The following is a 19,909-nucleotide window of genomic DNA, read 5'->3' as shown; positions in this document are numbered from 1 at the left end:
GGAAGTTCTCCATGAGAAACTCACCGCTCTGTTTGTCTCTTGCTTCTCATGGACATTTAAAAATTCCACATGTTTGCTATGCATGGCGACCCAATAGACTGGTGGTGCACTATTGTCCTCGGTGTATCATTTCGACCAGGAGCTACCTGAATAGTTAGCCTGCTAGGGATCAAGCAAAAAGGCCATTTTCTTAGGCTTGGTGTTAAGGGTGATCACTGATTGATTCTGAGCGTGTAGGCCTCCGCCAACTTTAAGATAAGCGCCGAGGCTGGTAATTTCCAAATTCACGGCTGACTTCGCTTGCCAATCCCCATGGTGGATGGCACCATCAAGTATGAATTCCCACCAATGTCGTTCGGTATAAAACAATTCGGTTTCTTTTAGACAGCATCAAATGAACAAAATATTAACTATTACCCAACGTTCTATATCACTAAACAACTGTCTTCCATATCTTCCAGCAAAGAAATTTCCCTTTTTGGTAGGAAAGGTTTTAACTAGCAGTGGTGTTGGTCTAAAGTCGGTGAAGAAATCTGTACAGATGGAAAAAAAAACAACAAAAACTTATGTTGTGTCTTTCAGCTCTCATGGAAGTCTGGATTCTTATTAGGGAAGTTATTATTGTAGAATAGTTACTTAAGGAATCTATTGAACAGTCGAATCTATTGAATCTACTGAATATTTCAAAATTCAGGGTGTGACTCATGTATAGTGATTAACTGTGTAAAAAGATGGCCGAATACTTCCTGAATATCAAACATTTAATTTTAACGTTCAGTTCTTTGAAATTACCTGAATTCGTTAAAACAAGCTATATACGGTTTCTTATGCGAGACTGTATACTCAATTCTTTTCGATGCACTAATGCCAACGTTTTAAACACTAAAGCTGTTTGCCATGGGACTCCTGCTTGTGCCCGTTGTCCAACAATAAGCCATAATAGTATTCAGTCTTCATCGAAAAAGAAATGTGTCATCGGTAAAGGGGACATTCTTCCTCTTTTCGAAACTCTTGCTTGGAAACTTGAGAAAGAAATAAGCTCTATTAAAATAAATCAATTTTCTTTCCTGAAGCCTGGAAACTAGCTAAGTTTCCAATGCTTACATCTAAACTAGCTATGTTTCTGATATGAACAGGTCTTCTGTAATCGTTGCTTCTCGTACAAATTCGCTCGTTATTTGTTTGAAATCTGATTCCATTCTGCAGTTATCACCTATGAATAATCGCCTACATTCGGTTGAAAATCGTGTCCATGACTGACATCATTCTTCTCATAAATTTCTGAAAATGATTCAAGACCGATATGTGAGATGGCTTCTACCAATTCAGTCGCGACTACTCCTCAAGATTTTAATGATTTTCAAATTATTGAGAAAAAGAAGAAAACACAAAAACAAAACATTCTAAACCTGAAACAGAAGGATATTACGGAGAAAATTTCGAAAACCAGTTTGTTTTCGCCTCTTGAGGTCTCAAATTCAATTTTCAGGTAGTCTAATACTACTTATGCCACCGTTTCTACGTGCCACAGGCACTAGCATATTCACACGTTGTAGAACACACTGAATCACCTCTGTTCATTCTGAATCAACCAATAGACCAATATACCTATTTACGAACAATCAGACTGGATCCGAAGAAACAATAAATTATGATCAAAATGAAACTACTGTAGATATAACACCTGCCCTACTATCTCTTGCGCCATTAAATCCAATCAGTCAGGTGTTCTAGACCAGCAACAACAATCATCTACTAGTTTTACTTACACTGAAACATCAACTCTGATGCAAGGATTGAAGAAAAGTCATTTCTGTGGGTATATTTCGAAATCTTTTATATTAACACTTTAGTTGCACTTATGCGTGATAAATATTCAAAAAGACTAGTTATGGAAAGATTTCAATTGTTTAATTTTCCCGTTTTAAATGGCAAGGGAACTAATTCTTTTAATTGCTTTTTTTCATGTTTTGCTTTTTTTTTTTTTTTTTTTTTTTTTTTACATTTTGGGTTTTTCTTGGTTCCATTTTACCACTTGAACAAATTTGTGGAATCACTTTTATTTTGGTTTCAAATTTTACTCATCATTTGTCTCATTTTGGAAAAGTGAATGTTAATATGCAATGAATTTTATCATTTTATCAAGTTACTTTATCCATCACCTTTCACGTAAATGTATTTTTAAAACTTTTCTGATGACTGATTTTTAATGACTGAATTCTTTATCGTATGTTTGGTGCAGTTTAGTTAAGAATCACTTGAGCTAATAAAACCAAATAATAACCAAATCAAACCTATTCTATCTTCAATTTCTATTATAGGTTGATGCTCATTCAAAGACATTTGTAAAGACATCGGTACTGATTATCTTTTCCATTAAATTTTTAAGTCGGCTGAGAGGCTTAAAAAGTTAGGAATAGAAATGTAAATAAATGGACAAAAGAAAAATGCCAATGGACCATTTGGAAGACCAATCGTCATTTCACTATTACCATCGCCAAACGATTTCTATTGGGTTGGCAACTAAGTAATTGCGGATTTCACTCATAGATGGCTTCAGTTGAATTTTTAGGTTTGCATACGTAGTACAAATGTAAAACACATTTTGTTATTTGATAGTTGGCAATTCAGCTGTCAATCAGTAAAAAAAAGTTTTTTGATCGGTTGCGTAGTTTTCGTTTGGCGTTCGATGAAAAATGGAAAATCAAAAGGAACATTTTCGTCATATTTTGCTTTTCTATTACCGCAAAGGGAAAAACGCATCGCAAGCTCATAAAAAGTTATGTGTTGTTTATGGTGACGAAGCTTTAAAAGAACGGCAGTGTCAAAATTGGTTTGCCAAATTTCGTTCTGGTGATTTTTTACTCAAAGATGAAAAACGCTCTGGTCGTCCAGTTGAAGTTGATGACGACCTAATCAAAGCAATAATCGATTCGGATCGTCACAGTACAAAACGTGAGATTGCAGAGAAGCTTCATGTATCACATACATGCATTGAAAATCACTTAAAACAACTTGGCTATGTTCAAAAACTCGATACATGGGTTCCTCACGAACTGAAAGAAACGCATTTAACGCAACGCATTAACAGCTGCGATTTGCTAAAGAAACGTAATGAAAATGATCCATTTTTAAAACGACTGATAACTGGCGATGACAAATGGGTTGTTTACAACAATATCAAGCGGAAAAGATCGTGGAGCAGGCCAGGTGAACCAACTCAAACAACATCAAAAGCTGATATTCATCAAAAGAAGGTTTTATCAGTTTGGTGGGATTACAAAGGAATTGTCTACTTTGAACTCTTACCACCCAACCGAACGATCAATTCTGATGTTTACTTTGAACATCTAAGGAAATTAAACAATGCAGTTGAAGAAAAGCTGCCCGAATTGACAAATCGAAAAGGTGTTGTATTCCATCATGACAATGCAAGGCCACACACATCTTTGGTCACTCGGCAAAAATTATTGCAGCTTGGTTGGGATGTTTTGCCACATCCACCATATATCCTGACCTTGCACCATCTGATTACTTTTTGTTTCGATCTTTACAAAACTCCTTGAATGGTAAAAATTTCAATGATGATGATGATGTCAAATCGTACCTGATTCAGTTTTTTGCTAATAAAAACCAGAAGTTTTATGAACGCGGGGTTATGATGCTGCCTGAAAGATGGCAAAAGGTCATTGATCAAAATGGGCAATACATTACAGAATAAAGTTATTTAGTTCCATGAAAAAATTTTCTTTGATTTTCTAAAAAAAAAAATCCGCAATTACTTAGTTGCCAACCCAATAATATAAATAATTTTTGAAAACATCGTAGAAATAATACAAATGCTGTATTTTCTCAAAAATATTTATTGAACAATAACACTCTGTTGCTTAAAATATTACAGCTAACAGGTTTTATATTCCAAATTAATACATTGAGGTATAGTTAACAGTAGTGAACCCGAAATCTATCAACTGGCAGTTGATTTCAGATTCCACAACTACGTCCAAATGAAATTTATTTTTATTCTAAAATATCTGAATCTTTTTTTAAATAAAGTTCATTTATGAAAAGGTATAAACTTTATACAATTAACTTGCCTGTTATAAAGATTTATTGTTGAAATTTGAACACAGGGCAAGTAATGGCGATGCGATTTTTTTTTACGTTGATTTGAGCATTTCAGGAATAATTTTGTTCAATTCGAGCTGGACAGAAATCGCAAAAGTAGACCTTTTCATCTGTGATGATTTGAAATCAAGAACCTCAAAGAAGAACAATGTGAAAAAAATTAAGCTTTATTATCATAAAACATTCTTCCAATTACATCATCTTCGCCCTTTAAATTCAATAACTGAGTCATTTTTCATACAAATTATACATGTAATACCATTTGAAAACTTCTCAAACCTTTATGGGATCCAGACCGTGTCAATAACCGCTCGAACAGCATACAAAAATGTTGGCATTCAAATCAATTTTCCGCTAGTCGTTAGTTTCAACTCCTTCGAATCGAAGAATATTTGACGTCCAGTCCCGGTAAAGTCAGCGCTTCCACCGAAATATCTTCTGGTCATTCGACTTCCTTATTGCTGCTCCTTCAAGAATAAAAGGCCGTTGAAAAAGCGTCGTCTGCAAAAGAATATTCTTTTTTTTTCTTCTCTTGCCCGATTCCTATTCAGATCACTCGAAATCGTTCGTTGCTAGGAGACGGTAGCGTTTGTGGGTAATGAACAAATTTTATTTCATTTTTCTCCTCCTTCCAACCATGATATTTCCTGGCCTCTTTTCTTCTTTGGTTTGTATTCGACCGCCATTTGCAAGTGTTATTCATTAGCTGATGATCGGGTTCGAGAGTTTTGAAGAGAAAACCTCTCTCTAATTTAGTCTTGTTGTCTACGTTCCGTTTCAACGAACATGGCCTGTCTGGTAAACTAAACCCGAAATTACCGATGCCGCCAGAGTTTGATTATTAGTAGTGATTTATATGATTTGAAATCGAGCGTGGTATTTAACGATAATAAACTACTTGATATGGAATTAAATACTAGTTAAATCTCCGTTGGCGGTGCTCTCCGGTGAAAGCCTTAAAAGCATCATTAAAATCGTGTTCATGAATTTTTATTGGAATAACAAATAAAAAAAAATGTGTTAGAAATTCAACCTAAATGTCATAGATCATGATTAAAAAATAAATTTATTTTTGAATGATGCGGCCTTTCATTAAAATAAGAGGGATGCTTGTTTTATAACTATTATTCAAAAAAGATTTTTAAAGGTTGCCCAAAGTGTTTTTAGGGGAAAAAAAATGTTTTATTACTCATTAATATTTTCGAAAAAAGAAAATGAATAATATTGTGTCTAATAATCAGCATTTCATATGGATCCTTCATTTGAATAATTTATAATTATCAAAATAAACTCCTCTTAATCAAAAACTGTAAAATTATAAACGAATTTTTTTCATGAAGAATTTTTAGATTAAATAAACTCAGAAATAAAGGATTTCTTTATCTAATAATTGTTAGCATATCTATGTATTCCAATAAATAGTATTAGCAGCATATTAGATCGTAAGTGCGCAAATATGAATACCGATATATAGTCTTAAACTATCTTCAATTAATAAATAAAAGACATTCTAGCACATCTTATATTTAACAGGCTAAAATGAAAAGCTCACTTTGAATGAAAATAAATCCCAAGATAAGTTTCATTTATAAAAGGAAAAATTCTAATGAAAATTTAGGATTTTTTTTTTTGCTCAAACCTTTCCATCAGAGATTTTGAATTATCATCTCGAACAGTCCGTTGATACGCCGAATGATGGACTTTCATTCTAAAACAAAGGCAGAACACATACAGAACTTGGTTTAGATAATGGTTATACTTGGACGGAATTATAATATTTCTGAAATCACTCCATAACTTATATTTAACAACCACACTATATACAGGCAAACAATAGATAGATGTAAAATTTAAATACATTATCTAAAAGATCAATCTATTCTATTTCATAATATTTAGCTCTGTAACCATCCTATGCATTTATGCAAATGCATTTGCAAATGTTTTTTTCAAGCGTGGAATAGCAAAGCAACCATATGTTCAACATGAACATCAAGTCATGCTTGGACGTCTCAGTTTAGCTGATGAGTAAAAACTGAGAAACTCATCTACAGTTGCAACCCATACAAACTGATGATATATAATAATATTTCATAATATCCAAATTTTTCATAATCCACTCTCTTCCTATACAGAAAGCAAATATTTTTCAAAAGAAATTTGATTAACGATGTTTAAAATATCTATTCAAACAGCAAAAGGATTTAATGACAGATAAAATTACAGTATGAGTCTCTAAGGAAAGAAAGATATAAAATAGAAAATTTTGGAAGTTTCACTAAACAAAATAGATGTGAATTTATTCAAACTTCTATTGTCACATTTGCTAGAAAGACAATTTTCCAGCATAATTTAAAACTGAATTGTTATCTATATATTAATAAGAGACCAATTCAAAAACAAAAAAAATTAATGTGTTATTTTTAAATGTATCTTCTATAATAGAAAAAACTTCATGTATATCAATGCATCATCGATATACAATATATGCTACAAGTATATTGATATGCACATCTTAAAACAATATAAATACATTAAACATTTTTGATTTTTTTTCCCCGCCTGGACCTTTTCAGATTATCATTAACATGCTATCAAACGGAAAACCAATTTCGATTTTTTTCTTGCTAAATATGTTTATTATTTTTGATCGGTATAGTAATTGGGAGGGGAGGTGGGGGAATTGATGCCACGGGGACTAGTTTCGGCGGGATGGCTAAGAAAATATTAGCGGATTCGTTTTTCTTTTTAAAGTCACATGTGACGAGAAAGAGAATGTACTACTTTGCCTCGAGAACCATTACTCTTACTACGACATCCTAAATGGCAAATTAATACATTTTCTTTTTGTAACGGACAAGGCAGCTCCCCATTTCCTCATGCACCGCCTTCCTCTCTTGGTTGTTCGCCCTTATCTTCGTGAGGGGTTGCCGCTCTTTTTGTAATCTCTTCCTTGCGCTGGCCAGTCATTCTAGTCTAGAGTAAATTTGGATGGTCACAGAACCATACTGATGAATTCCAGTGTTGTTGTTTTTTATGTGCTTTTAAAAGTTTGAAAACGTGCTAGGAAAAATATGTTGTTTTCCCTGCGCCAATGAATAAATGTTTGCTTTTTTAGCTTAAGAAAATAACGGTGCTGTTATATCATAAAAAGATCTTATAAGAAAATATTATTCTAGTAATTAAATAATAATTTCTGATATCAAATTATTAATTTTAGTTATTAAAAATTATTGAAAATAATTTTTGAATAGTTTATCTAACATACTATTTACTCAAAACATATCTGACCAAATTATAAAGAGCGATGTAAAAAACAAAAACTTTAAAGAGATTCTAACCTCTATTCCAAATAATTTTTGAATTGTTTAGTTTTATATTGTTTATTTTTGAAAAATGTATTGTTAATCATATGAAAGCGATAATAAGCACACACAAAGTAATTTAATGCCGTCACTAAAGAGTGAGTATAACTTCAGTAACTAAAATAATGAAATTATTGATGTCAAATAAAAATAATTTAAAAAATTTATTAAAATTAGAGTAAAAATTGTTCGAAAATAAAGCGGATTTTGCTGAAAAGTTTTTTTTTTAAATTTTAAATGATTTTTTTTAATATACTCAGAAGTTTTTAAAGAAAAAGCGTTGATTTTTTTTCCTAACATTTAATTAGAAATCTAATAACTTTGAAAAACTCTTTCTCACAGAAATTCTACTGCTTATGAACCTACGATTTGAAAACTTTGATAACTTTATGTTCAAGCAGTTTTTTTGTACAGCGTATTGAACACATTTTGAATGTTGCTTGTTACAATTTGCAGTTGGTAAGCAACTTATGAACATTATAGTTAAAAAAATTAAATAAATGAAATTACGTTTTAAAAGACTCTGAAACAAAATTACGTGCACATACGATTTGATTTTGGTTTTACGATCGTATAGAGAGTTGAAAGAGATTTAATTCCAATTTTTTAAAGCTTTTAATGAAATTTTAAAATGTTGAAGCCTATTTGGCAAATTTAATAAACTAAGCTTTTTTAACTAATGCCATAATTCACTTTAAATTGAAGAAAAGCTAGAACAACTAAAAGAAGAAAGCCAAATTCTTATAGCTAGCTATACAAAGAGGGCGTAACGAAATGCAGTTACGCAATTCTTATAACCGGCTTGCCTTAAAGATACGTATCGAAATGACAAATGTGTATGGAAAATTAAAGCATCATTAAGAATACATTTTGACGTTAAACAGGTTACTGTTACCATTGACGCTAAACGGCTTGAATAATATTGATTCTCGTATTCACTTGAGCTAATGAAGTCACTTATGGGTATACTGTGAAGTAAACGCAATATGAATTTCAACAATTATTATAATTGTTTTTTAAAATTTAGATATGTGATCAAAAGAAAGGTGTTTGTTTGAGTTAAGTAATGTATCATGGGCAATATATGTCAAACCTGACATTCTAATGTGATTGGAGCACAGTAGAACTTCAACTAATCGAACTCTGGTCACAGGGATCGCTTTGAAGGGGAAGGGGAAGAAAAGAAAACAAAGCTGCAAAATCTTTTTAAATAAAGATGGCGACACGATTGACTTGGATAAATTCAAGCAGTAATATTTTAATATAATTCGTAAAATAAGCAGAATGTGAGCAACAATATTTTTGTAATCATTAGATAAAAACATTATACGTAAATTCTGCTTTTATGCTTTCTTGTATACGAAATAAACAAAAATAAAACATAGTAATCAGCAAAAAAAAAAAAAAAAAAAAAAATCGAATTTCTGCATTTTAGATATCCCTCTGAAAAACAAAAGTGTCCGTCTGTTGAGATAACTTAGAAACGCTTTAAGTTATACAGATGATATTAAAAAGATTATTTTTTTTAAATTTTAAAATGCATTTTATTGCTATTTAACTGTTTTATTGCTATTTGCCTTAACTATTGCAATTTTGCACATATTTCCGATAGAAAAATTTCATCAATTATGGTACCTAAATGTATAAAGTACTCTGGCTTCCACTAAGGGTGATAATAAAAAGTTACAGAAATATTTTCTTTTACATTCATCTATAACGACACAGAGTTTCATCCATACAATTTTCTAAGGTATTAAAAGACAAATTTTTTAAAACTATTTTTTCATATATCTTGCAGGTGTTTGTGAGAAACTTTCAAATATAATATACACATCATGAAAGATCGTTTAAAAGGCAGAATTAAAAAAACATAACACATATAATAACTTTCAACAAATTTCAAAAAATGGTCAGGTAAATATACTAATTGAAATGCTTAAAAACTTGTTCAAAATGGATATCTTCGACAACTATACAAAGTTGCTTTCTTTTGACAATACATGCACATATATAAACAAGTTTATCACATCTGACACAAGGACTGGCTTTTTGAAATCGCCGGCAAAGATCTATAGATGGTCCTGACAAAGCCAATTCATCCGTTAGTTAGACATAATACCAATAAAAACTAATTGAAATATAACTCACCATTCAGTGTGCTGCGGTATAAAATGGTACCTAAATGTATATAAATGTCAATACATCAATGTATTATGTATTGGAATAGAAATACATAATACATTGATGGTGAATTTCTTGTTCGAAGAAGTCATTTTTACCGACCTAAAAATGATAATTTTGAAAATTAATGTTTCCATCTCAATTAAAGCTACATTCGTTTGTCCCAATTGCATTTCTCAGAAAGAAAAAATTTATTTTTCCTAAGATAGGACCTTATTGTATAACTCCGAATATCAATCGTGTAATTACAGGCTGAATGGATGCCAGTTATTACCTTGAGATATTCTCTACAAGGTCGGTTTTAGATTGGTGAGTTCTGGAGTGATTGTTCGTAAACTAGCAAAAGATAACTTGAAAAAGTAAAGCAAAATGTCAATTTCTGTATCGCATGCGTACTGCCTCATTTTCCTTCGTTCCTCTCCAGGGAAAATAAAGATCCTGCAGTTTTTAATTGCCAAACATACTTCCTAGAATGATGCCGGGATTTCGGAAAACGACGTTTGTATTCTTCTACAACCAAGCAGGCATTACGATTGCATATAGCATAAATCATCAACATATCCAAGCGTTCTTTGTTACTGAAATGTATTATTCTTTTAAAAAAATGCATAAGTGCGAGCAAAGAATTTTATTTTTTTGCTTTGGCATTCCATTACTTCTCTGGGATATCTTAAATGTTCAATTTTTCAGGTTCAGAATGTTCTTTTCCCTTCTTTATAAAGGATCGACCAATGAAACCAATGTCATGTCAACCAATGAAAGGGAACAACATTATGTGTGATTAGTAAATTTCTTTGAAGTCATCATAATTGGTAATGGTGATCGGTACTGCATTACAGTTTGTTTTTCGTCATTGAATAAATTTGCACTTTTGCAGATTTAATCTCTGCAAATTTTATAGATGGAAATATGACATTCTGTATGCATAGATGAATGTAACAGAAGCATTTTGCTAATTGACACAGACTATGAGAGAAGTATACAAATTTAATTTTGTTAAACTTTTTGCTATCAATTTCTACAAATACCAAAATGATTTCATACAATTCCCTGCTTGAATTAATGAAACTGTGTAATTAGAAACATCTGTCCCGGTGCAAATTTAGGAAAATAAAAGCCTGTTCTACTTTGTTGGAACATATACATATATAAGTGTTTTTTTATATATGTATGTTCCAAATTCGTTAACCCTAAACAAACGGGTTTTCTCTCTTATATGTACGCACGCATCATCCTTGGTTATTAATAGAAACATATAATTGCCTAAATAGATTTTTTTTTTTGTAAAAAAAAGTGTCAACAAAGAAAGATATCCATTCTGAATTTCCATGAATCTAGTCTATGCAAAATCAGCTTTCCATCAACCACTGTGTTTCTCTACAACATTTCCATTCTTTGGGAATATTCTGATGGTATTGGTGAGATTCCAAATCTTAATACAAAACCCGCATAGCAGCTTTTCAGAATGCAGTATTCAGTGATTATTTCCCGAATGCTGAATATTTAAATCAGTTTTTTAAGTAAAGTGTTTATCTGGCAGAGTTGCATGGACAATTCTTGTTATTTGTAAACGACGCAAACAAAGCGCTGCCAAGACAACATGATATTTCATAAATGTCTGTTTCTTTGCCAATTTGCAAATGCTAAAATCTAGTTATTTCAATCCAGTTTTTTTTTCTGGTAGTTAAATGGAAATAAAACTGAAACTTTGCCAATTATTCATTTAAAATAATTTAGCCTGTGTAAGAAAATAATAATATCAGAAAACATCCTATATAAACATTAAAAATTAAATTATAGTTGTAAAGGAGCAAATTATAAAGTTTAAAAAGTAATTAAAAGCTTCCGAAATTTATTTACCATTTATTAAATTTTGCTACTGCTGTAAAATCAAGAAAAATCGATTTTTCATACATCCAGTCAAAATCATGTTTATTTTCCCTCTGGCAATTCCACAATTTTTTAATTAATTTGTTATTTTAATTAAGTTAGTTAAGTTGCTATTTTAGTTAATTACCAGTCTAAACAAAAGCGAAAAATTATCCTGCTTTCGCAATTACTTTATTGAATAAAAAAATGTATTTATTCAACATAAAAGTATGCTATAAATATCGTTTTAGAAAGTTTGTGGAGCATCAAATTTTAAGCAAAATCTTATCAGAGTTTGAAAATTATCGATTAATCATTAAAGCACGAATAAAAAATTAATTATATAAATAATGTTAAATTTTTATGTACTGTACTGTCTTTTGTAATGTCAAAGAATAATACAATAGAAACTTAAATGGATTACTTTTGAAAGAACAGTTATAAAGTGTGCTTTAAATTAGAGGGAATATTCTCCTATCTACTATCTTGCACACATTTTAATCATCCTACATTTAACTTATTGTTTCCAAACTTTGTTATATATCTACAATTTAGGTGTGGAAACCAAATAACATATTTCATTTATCTAGCTCATTGTGTGTTCGAGTTTTCGAGTTTACATGCATATGAATCAGCAGTCGGACAGATTTGATTCAAAACATAAAAGTACATTTACAATTCTGATATAAACTATGTACCAAATTTCATTAATTTTTTTTTTTTACCGAAGAGTTCCACGTTCGAGACTCGATTCTTCAAAAGAATTATTATGTAAGCGAATCTGACGCATGGTAAATCTATCGAGCCAAATCAATATATTTAAATAATCGAATATACCATTATAGATTCAACTTTTTTTTAAGCGCTCTTTTCCCCCCCTTCTTTATGCTGAAATATTATTCATTATGAAAAGAAGAAAAAAACCAACTAAAAAATTAAACTATCTAAACCAATTCCAGAAAGAAGAATAGAGAAGTCTTTGAAAAAGTACTTCTGAATCAGTGATGTAGACAAAAAGGAGGAGGGGGGGGGGGTTGCACCCCTTTTTCTTGTATACAATCGACCATTCCGCCACCACTGAACAACGAAGTAGTATCGACAGGATTTAGAGTTGCTGATTGCTGTCTTTATCACTATCTAGCTACATCAATAATAAATTCCCCAAACTGGCATCCTCTTAATGCCCAACAATTCCCTGGATGTTTAGGAACATCGTATGTTTAAAACAATCCTGTGTCTATAGTCATCATTCTCTGCAAACCTGCTTTCCTTTTCGCAGTGGTTAGGCCCCAGTCACGAGATGGCCAATCTCCGATCTTCCTCCTCATCTTTCCCTACGCTTGGCATCCTGTTTTATGAGAAACAGTCCACCTCTTCTAGAATATGTTCTCAAAATTCTCAAAATCTTTTCAAATGTCTCCAAATATATGCCCTCCCCCCCACACGCACAAAAAAAAAAAACACCATTGAATATTTAGCAAACATTGTCAATTTTCAATATCATGTCTGTCAATGTTTTAAGATTCTCTGGCTTCTTCGTACTGTGCTTAATTTATTCTTTTCAATTTTTAGATTTTGTCTTAAATCTGAGACTTCTATACTTTTCTTGAAATAATGATAAACTGTTCCAATTCTTCTACAGATAGATTTATTTTCCCGCATCCTTCCAAATGTGAGGGCGCTGCATCCTCGTAGAAGATATTTCCTCTATCTATCTTCAAAGTTTCCTGACAAAAAAAAAAAAAAAAAAAAAAAAAAAAGCTTTAAAGGAGGCTATATATATAATATTAAATAATGATCTATGAATACCTAATTTTTTGAAAGTTCCCATCTCAGAGTATCACTCTTTTGAGGAGTTGAATTCTCCATCTGCGGTAATTCCAACTCTCAGCTTTCAGAAACGAACAGTAGTCAAGGAATCTGAGTTGATCTATTTTCTTTTGTTCAAATTATTAAATTTATAATTTAATAAATTGTTTGTATCTTTTTCTTAATCTTTCGATTCAACATTGGGTGAAAGGAAACAGAAATTTATTTATTTTTAAATTATTTTAATTTTCGTGAAAAAATTTTTAAACTTGCCAATTTAAAACAGAAAATTGTTTATTAAATAGCATCGGTGAAGCAAAAAAATCACTGATACGAATCGGAAATGGAAATACAAGTAATTAAGAGAGAGCTTAAGAATTCAGGATTCTTCAGAAATTACCCAAATTGATTTAAAATGATGCAGCAGTTTGAAAAAAAATGACCTATCAAATTTAATCAACAGCTAGCAATTCGCACGCTAGCTAACAAAGAAAAAAAATGATATTTTTAGAAAATTTTGGACCCAACCCGCAAATGTGCTTCCAAATTCTGGATTTGGTAATGAAAAAATGAAATGGAAGCCTCTGTATAATTTAATGTAAAAATACGTGGCTCACATATTCCAAAATGAACGATGGGATTTGCTATAAATAGTATGTAGCTTTTGCCAAGGGGTATCTAAGGAAATCAAACAATCAAAAGTTAATTATTATTTATGAATTAATCAGCCTTTATTTAGTACTGGCGCAATTTGATAGAAACACCCAACGAGCATTAAGGGGGAAAATCGCCCATAATATTTGCCAATTTCTTACAGTTTAAGGAACAATATACAAGAACGTATACAAGCCGTAATAGATATTATTGATACTCCAGTGTACGATAGGCAAAAAATAATAGAAAAACACTTAGTCGTATGATATAACTAGCGGGAGTATAACTATCCAAAGCTTTTCCATATATTCTTTAATGAACGTGCCTTACATGGAATTGGCTCTCAATAGTTACGAAATATTAATTTGTGGCTTGAATTTAGCATATTTACGGAATCTATAGCATCATATTGGCGAGTTGTTTGGCGATTAATCCCTGGCATGCCGTTAATAGTATCCAAAATCCAATTTTAATTTTAGACACATTTTTCTCAACCGATTAAAACAAAAATTTAACACAACACTGCACTTGTAGTCACAAAATCCCATACCAAATTTGATATATTTAAATCATTGACTTTTTGTGCTATCACTAGCAAAATGTAATTGAAATATTCAAATGTACTATATAAATGTGGTAAGCGCTTAATTCCATTATTAATTCAGAAAAGCAGACAATATCCCCTTCAATATTCCAAAAATTAAACAATAAATCATTAATTTGTAACATAAATTGTCACTCCCTACATTGAATTGAAAAATAATAATTGCAAGCAACAATTAATTTCTTCAAATATGCTAACCATAATTTTTTTGGTAGTTCTTGTCAGCTAATTTAATCTTTTGGTTGTCGCTTAAAAAATTCAAAACTTTTCAATAATATATTTTAAACTCTCAAACAAACTTATTTGTATTTTATTTTTATTATATATTTTTTTATCTTAACACTATTTATTTTGCAATAAATGTTGACTATACAATAGTAATAAAGTCATTTACTATGGTGGCTAAAATGTACAATTTTTTTTTTTTTTTTTTTTGTCTTAGGATTGAAAAGAATTTGTAAATTTTTGAAAATATTGTATAGATTGGTTTGTATACATATATATATATATATATATATATACATATCCTATGATATATCCTTGTTACATATGATATATCCTATATATTGTATAGATATATGATTGAAAAGAATTTGTAAGCAACGATAAGGAATCTACCTACTTTTATCTTCCAGCTTGTCGATAAGATTTTTTTTGTTTACTTCTGTCTTAAATCCAGCTTATGAAGAGGGTCGTATGCAACGAACTCAGCAAACATAACAATATACGATTTTTTTAAAAATCCTCTTGTTATAGAAGATCTCTAGAATAATTTTTAAAATTCCTAATTATTAATGACTCGAAAACTGACAAATGAAATAATTTCCATGATAAGAAATATTTATCGGTACGAACATATACATATTTCCAATTTGAAAGGAAATAAGACTTCTGTGAGATCCGGAATTACTGAGATAAAGTCTGATCACATTTGAAAGTAACAACTTTGGGAAACAAATTTGAATCCAATTTCAGACAAGGAGGAAAGATGGCGGCAGAGGTGAGCATAAAATTCCAGGAAGAAAACATTCTCTTCAATTGATCTTTTTTTATTCTGAAACATAAACCTACGCTTCTATAAAAATAGATTTTCTTTTTTCCTTCTCAGTTGCAGCCCACACAAAATAAGATCTAATTTATTTGGCCTTTACACGTATATGAGTTTGATACCTTTGATATCAAGCTTAACGGTATTAACTCATTTGTCTGATATGTCATTATCTAGAAGAAGTTTTAGTTGGCATTCCAATCGGCAATTATTTTTACCATAATTTTGCGACTTGCGAATAAGTGAATGAAAGTTGTAGAGGGTCGTCAATTCATAAACGGACAGTGCTACGAAATATAGAATGGCTATTCATATACTGTATCCTTACAAAAAAAGGATACAGCAAAAAAACATATAATTATATTATGCTAAATTATTGTTGCTTACAGAGTCGCTAACAAGTGAATAGGGCAGTTTTAATTAAGTACAAAAGGATAGGGGGAAAATATACATCCATATAACAATATAATAAATGTAAAATATTTATTATTACTACAATTGAATTTTAGAATGAAGAAATCACGAAAAACTACGAAATTTTATGTCGCAGTTTGATATGCATAATACAGTGTAAGCATCCGAAATGGTATAGATTTAAATATATCTTTTAGCTCTATTATAAGCATTCCACTGCATCATTTATGAAAAAGAATATTGCTTTCTTTGTATTTGTAGAGATGATAAGCTCTGTAATCGTATCATTTTATAAAAATTATTTGGAATTTCTCACTACCAGATTGGCAATGAAAAAAACTAATTAAAGAAAAATCCGACCATTGACCTTTATTATAACACAATTTTTTAAAAATGTTCTTTGATCTTCATAAGAGAGTATTTAAATTCTTGATTTGCTAACTCGTTAATTCTGTATTTGGTGCTTATCACTAATAGCATTACACTAAAAAAAATGAATATATATATATATATATATATATATATATATATATATTGTTCTTTTTGGGTTTTTTCTGGCATTTGTTATATTAAGATGCAAAATGTTTCGCTGTCTTTATACCAGTATTGACTCAATCACTGACTTGTTTAATTGTTAATTATGTAATGATTGTATTAAAATTCAATGTAGTCATTTCATTATAAGTTATTTGAAATTAATCAATACAGGAATTATACAGCATAAAAAGAAATATTTTCATACAGCGTTCTTGGGCCTTTATTTTTCCACCAAACAAATCCAACAAGTGGTCCAATGGTAATATGCGAATGTTATTCAGTTGTTGATTTGTTTACTCGTTAATTCTGTTACGGTATATCGTTTCATAAAAATTATTTGGAACTTACCACTACTAGTATCGCGCATTGCAAAAAAAAAAAAAAAAAAAAAAATTGTATAACGTTCTTGAACCCTAATTATGCTACTATAAAAATGGTTCTTTGGTCCCTATAAAAAAAGTGGTTGTGGTTTTTTCCCCTTCCCTCTTTTACTATTTTTTTAAAAGCATTTCCGGACCCAAGTATCCGAAATATACAGTGTGTGATATTACACAAAGAATTCATTCACATTTTTTTTTCTCGATGAACAGATCTGAAACTGAAGAGGGGGATTTTTTCAAAATTTGACTGGCATAAATAATTACGGAATATTTTTGGTACATATTTTTTACACCCCATAAATCGCTCGACGTCACTCTTGGAGTCAGTTCTGTAGATATGAAAATTCATTAGGCTGTCAGGGGACAAAATGAGAGGAAAAATGAGATTTGACAACCACCGGGAGCGGCATACGAAGCCCTCTTTTTGCGCCCCTAGATCAGCCCGGGGCAAGGAAAAAAACTACTACGACGACAAATTTTTTTAATGACTGCCTCCTTCTTTCCTCCCTTCAGCAACACCTGTCGGGGTCATTACGACACGAGGAAGCAGAAGGGGGGGGGACTCATCCTATAATGCGGGAACGTCAAAAGATGAAACTGGGAAATTATGAGGAGGGTGAGGCAAGGGCTACATCAACAACAAAATGTGGAACTTTCCACCAGCCAATGAGAGTGAGAGAGCACGCGATTGCTGCTTTCGGTAACGGTCCGCACAGCATTATCGATCGTCTGCGTTCAGACGATATCCAGGCTGCCATTCGGATAGCAGGGTCCACAGAAGCGTTCCGAGCAAAAAGGGTGTCCCGGCACACAATGAACAGTTAGATCTTGATGTTTACTCCTTTCTTTTTCTCGGAAGGATGCCGTTTGCTTTTCAATTTTCTGAGCCCAGGAAGCATTTTGTTTTTTTGGTTTGCGGAATCAGAGACCCGGAAGGATTTTTGAGTCAAAAGACTGCTGAAGCTGTAGGATTTAAGGGTGAGTGGACAATTTGTTTTTGAAACGTTGTAGATGAGGAAGAGTGTCGGGCGGGAAAGGGGAGAGGGCGGTCAGAAGTTTTCAGCGTATGTCAAGATATGTCAGTTTTTATTCATTACATTTTTTACTTTCGTTTTATGTTTATCGTTTGCACTATTGAAACGTTCTCTAACGCTTTCAATATTTGGAACATTCATTAATTTTTCGAATGGAATATCATGTATTCAATAATTCAATATGGTGTTTTGTTTTCAAATACGTCTGGTAAAATCTAGATGTTTCAACTGTTAAATTACTGCTTATTAATTTTTTTATTCAATATAATCCTATTGTATCGAGTGAACATTAATTAATTGCTTGAAATTATAATAAATTTTAAATTTAATAAAAATAGAATAAACCAAGGGCTTGTTGCTGAAAGTGTTAATAAAAAATATCAGTAATTAAAAATAAAAAGATTTATATTAAATGAAAATTTGTATGCAAATTAATTGTGTGAAATCATAATGATTTTAAATTCATTAAAAATTGAACTGATTAATGATATAAAAATAGATCATTTATCGTTACAATTATATTTCATAAAAGTAAATTAGAAGTAACAACAAAATTAAATTAAGTACAAATGAAAACAAATTGAAGGGAACTGATTTTTTAAAAATAATTTTCTAATGCAATTCATAAAAGCTTGCCGATTTTGACTTGACATTTGTACAGCGCATAATTCATATTTTTTCTATACTTTCTTATATTTTTATACTTTTCCGTTAATAGAAACCGATAATTTTTTGTGATACTTGAATATTTATTGAATATTTTGAATGTATTAACGAAATATTTTTAACATCATCTGTGCCGAATAGATATTCTTTCAAATAAATAAAATTATAAATTTAAGTAATTTTACAAGTGTGTTATTACGCACATGCATTTCTTTTGATTTAAACGAATTTCAATTCCTTATGACCGAATATAAAGATCAAAATTATTATTTTGAGTAAAATGCAATTTTTTTCCACTCTTAAAACTTTTTTTATGCATAAAAATACAATGATAGAAAAATTTGTACGTTAAATAAATAGAAAGGCAAAAAAATTTTTTAATAAAAATAAATCGATATTATATTACATATAATTTGCTTTTTCACTGCGTAAACAATTAAATTCGAATTCGACACAATCAGTCTATCATTCTTGTAAAACTCTTAACATTTTCCAAGTATCAGAGTGGCAATAAATCTAAAATGATTAATGCTATTCACTTATCTTTGATTCAATCATGAATTGCATATGAAAAAATTTTACTATGCCCTCTGGTGATACTCTTTCTGATTTTAACGCAACTCTCATTTCAGCCGAATTGAATTCTAAACGACTTGGAAAACATTCTTCCCATTTCACATGCATCCAACAATATTAAGATTTATATCGTAAAATATAAATTACTTAAGGCATGAAAGTTGTTGTAAGCATGGATGTAATATTCGAAATGCGGAAACTATGAGCTTGGAAACGTGATAGGAAATTAAGAAAGCTAATAAAAAAGAAATGGTGATATGGAATTATGAACCACTAAGCGCATCGGAGAATATTAAATTAGTAATGCTTCGACTCGAAAAGTTGTTCATGAGCTAATCTTAAGATTCGACCAAGACTAGTTGAATAAAATGTCTTCTCAGAATTTATAAATCATAATACTCCAATTTACATGCATTTCTGTTTGCTAGATTCTTTAGATATTCTAAATTTATGACACCAGCAAAAATTTCCGGTTTTTCCTTTTTTTTTCCTTCGGTTATCAAAATTCTACTGTGTATCTCAACTTGGGAAGTTTCGATTTCTTATTTTTATCAATTTCATATTAATTTTTGTGTGTGTGTGTGTGTGTGTGTTTATACGTGAAACTGGTGAATCTGTTTCCTAATTTTTTTATCAAAATCGTA

The 19,909-nt window shown here is 30.8% G+C and overlaps 2 protein-coding genes across 2 annotated transcripts in view; one reads left to right on the top strand and one right to left on the bottom strand.

Moving 5' to 3' along the window:
* Positions 1 to 7,005: 7,005 nt before the first annotated feature.
* Positions 7,006 to 19,909, bottom strand: part of LOC129972975 (uncharacterized) — a 33,739-nt gene continuing 20,835 nt past the window's right edge. The window contains exon 2 of the mRNA XM_056087312.1: positions 7,006 to 7,104. Coding sequence (XP_055943287.1) covers positions 7,006 to 7,104 — 99 coding nt within the window. The remainder of the gene's footprint in view (positions 7,105 to 19,909) is intronic.
* The window catches only part of LOC129962896 (uncharacterized), a 109,885-nt gene continuing 107,704 nt past the window's right edge, over positions 17,729 to 19,909 (top strand). The window contains exon 1 of the mRNA XM_056076898.1: positions 17,729 to 17,967. The gene's annotated coding sequence lies outside the window, so the exon portion shown is untranslated. The remainder of the gene's footprint in view (positions 17,968 to 19,909) is intronic.

The sequence above is a fragment of the Argiope bruennichi genome, chromosome 1, assembly GCF_947563725.1.
Source record: "Argiope bruennichi chromosome 1, qqArgBrue1.1, whole genome shotgun sequence".
In the NCBI taxonomy this organism is placed as follows: domain Eukaryota; kingdom Metazoa; phylum Arthropoda; class Arachnida; order Araneae; family Araneidae; genus Argiope; species Argiope bruennichi.
Note: the sequence above shows the minus strand (reverse complement) of the source record. Positions and strands in the feature narration are given on the sequence as shown.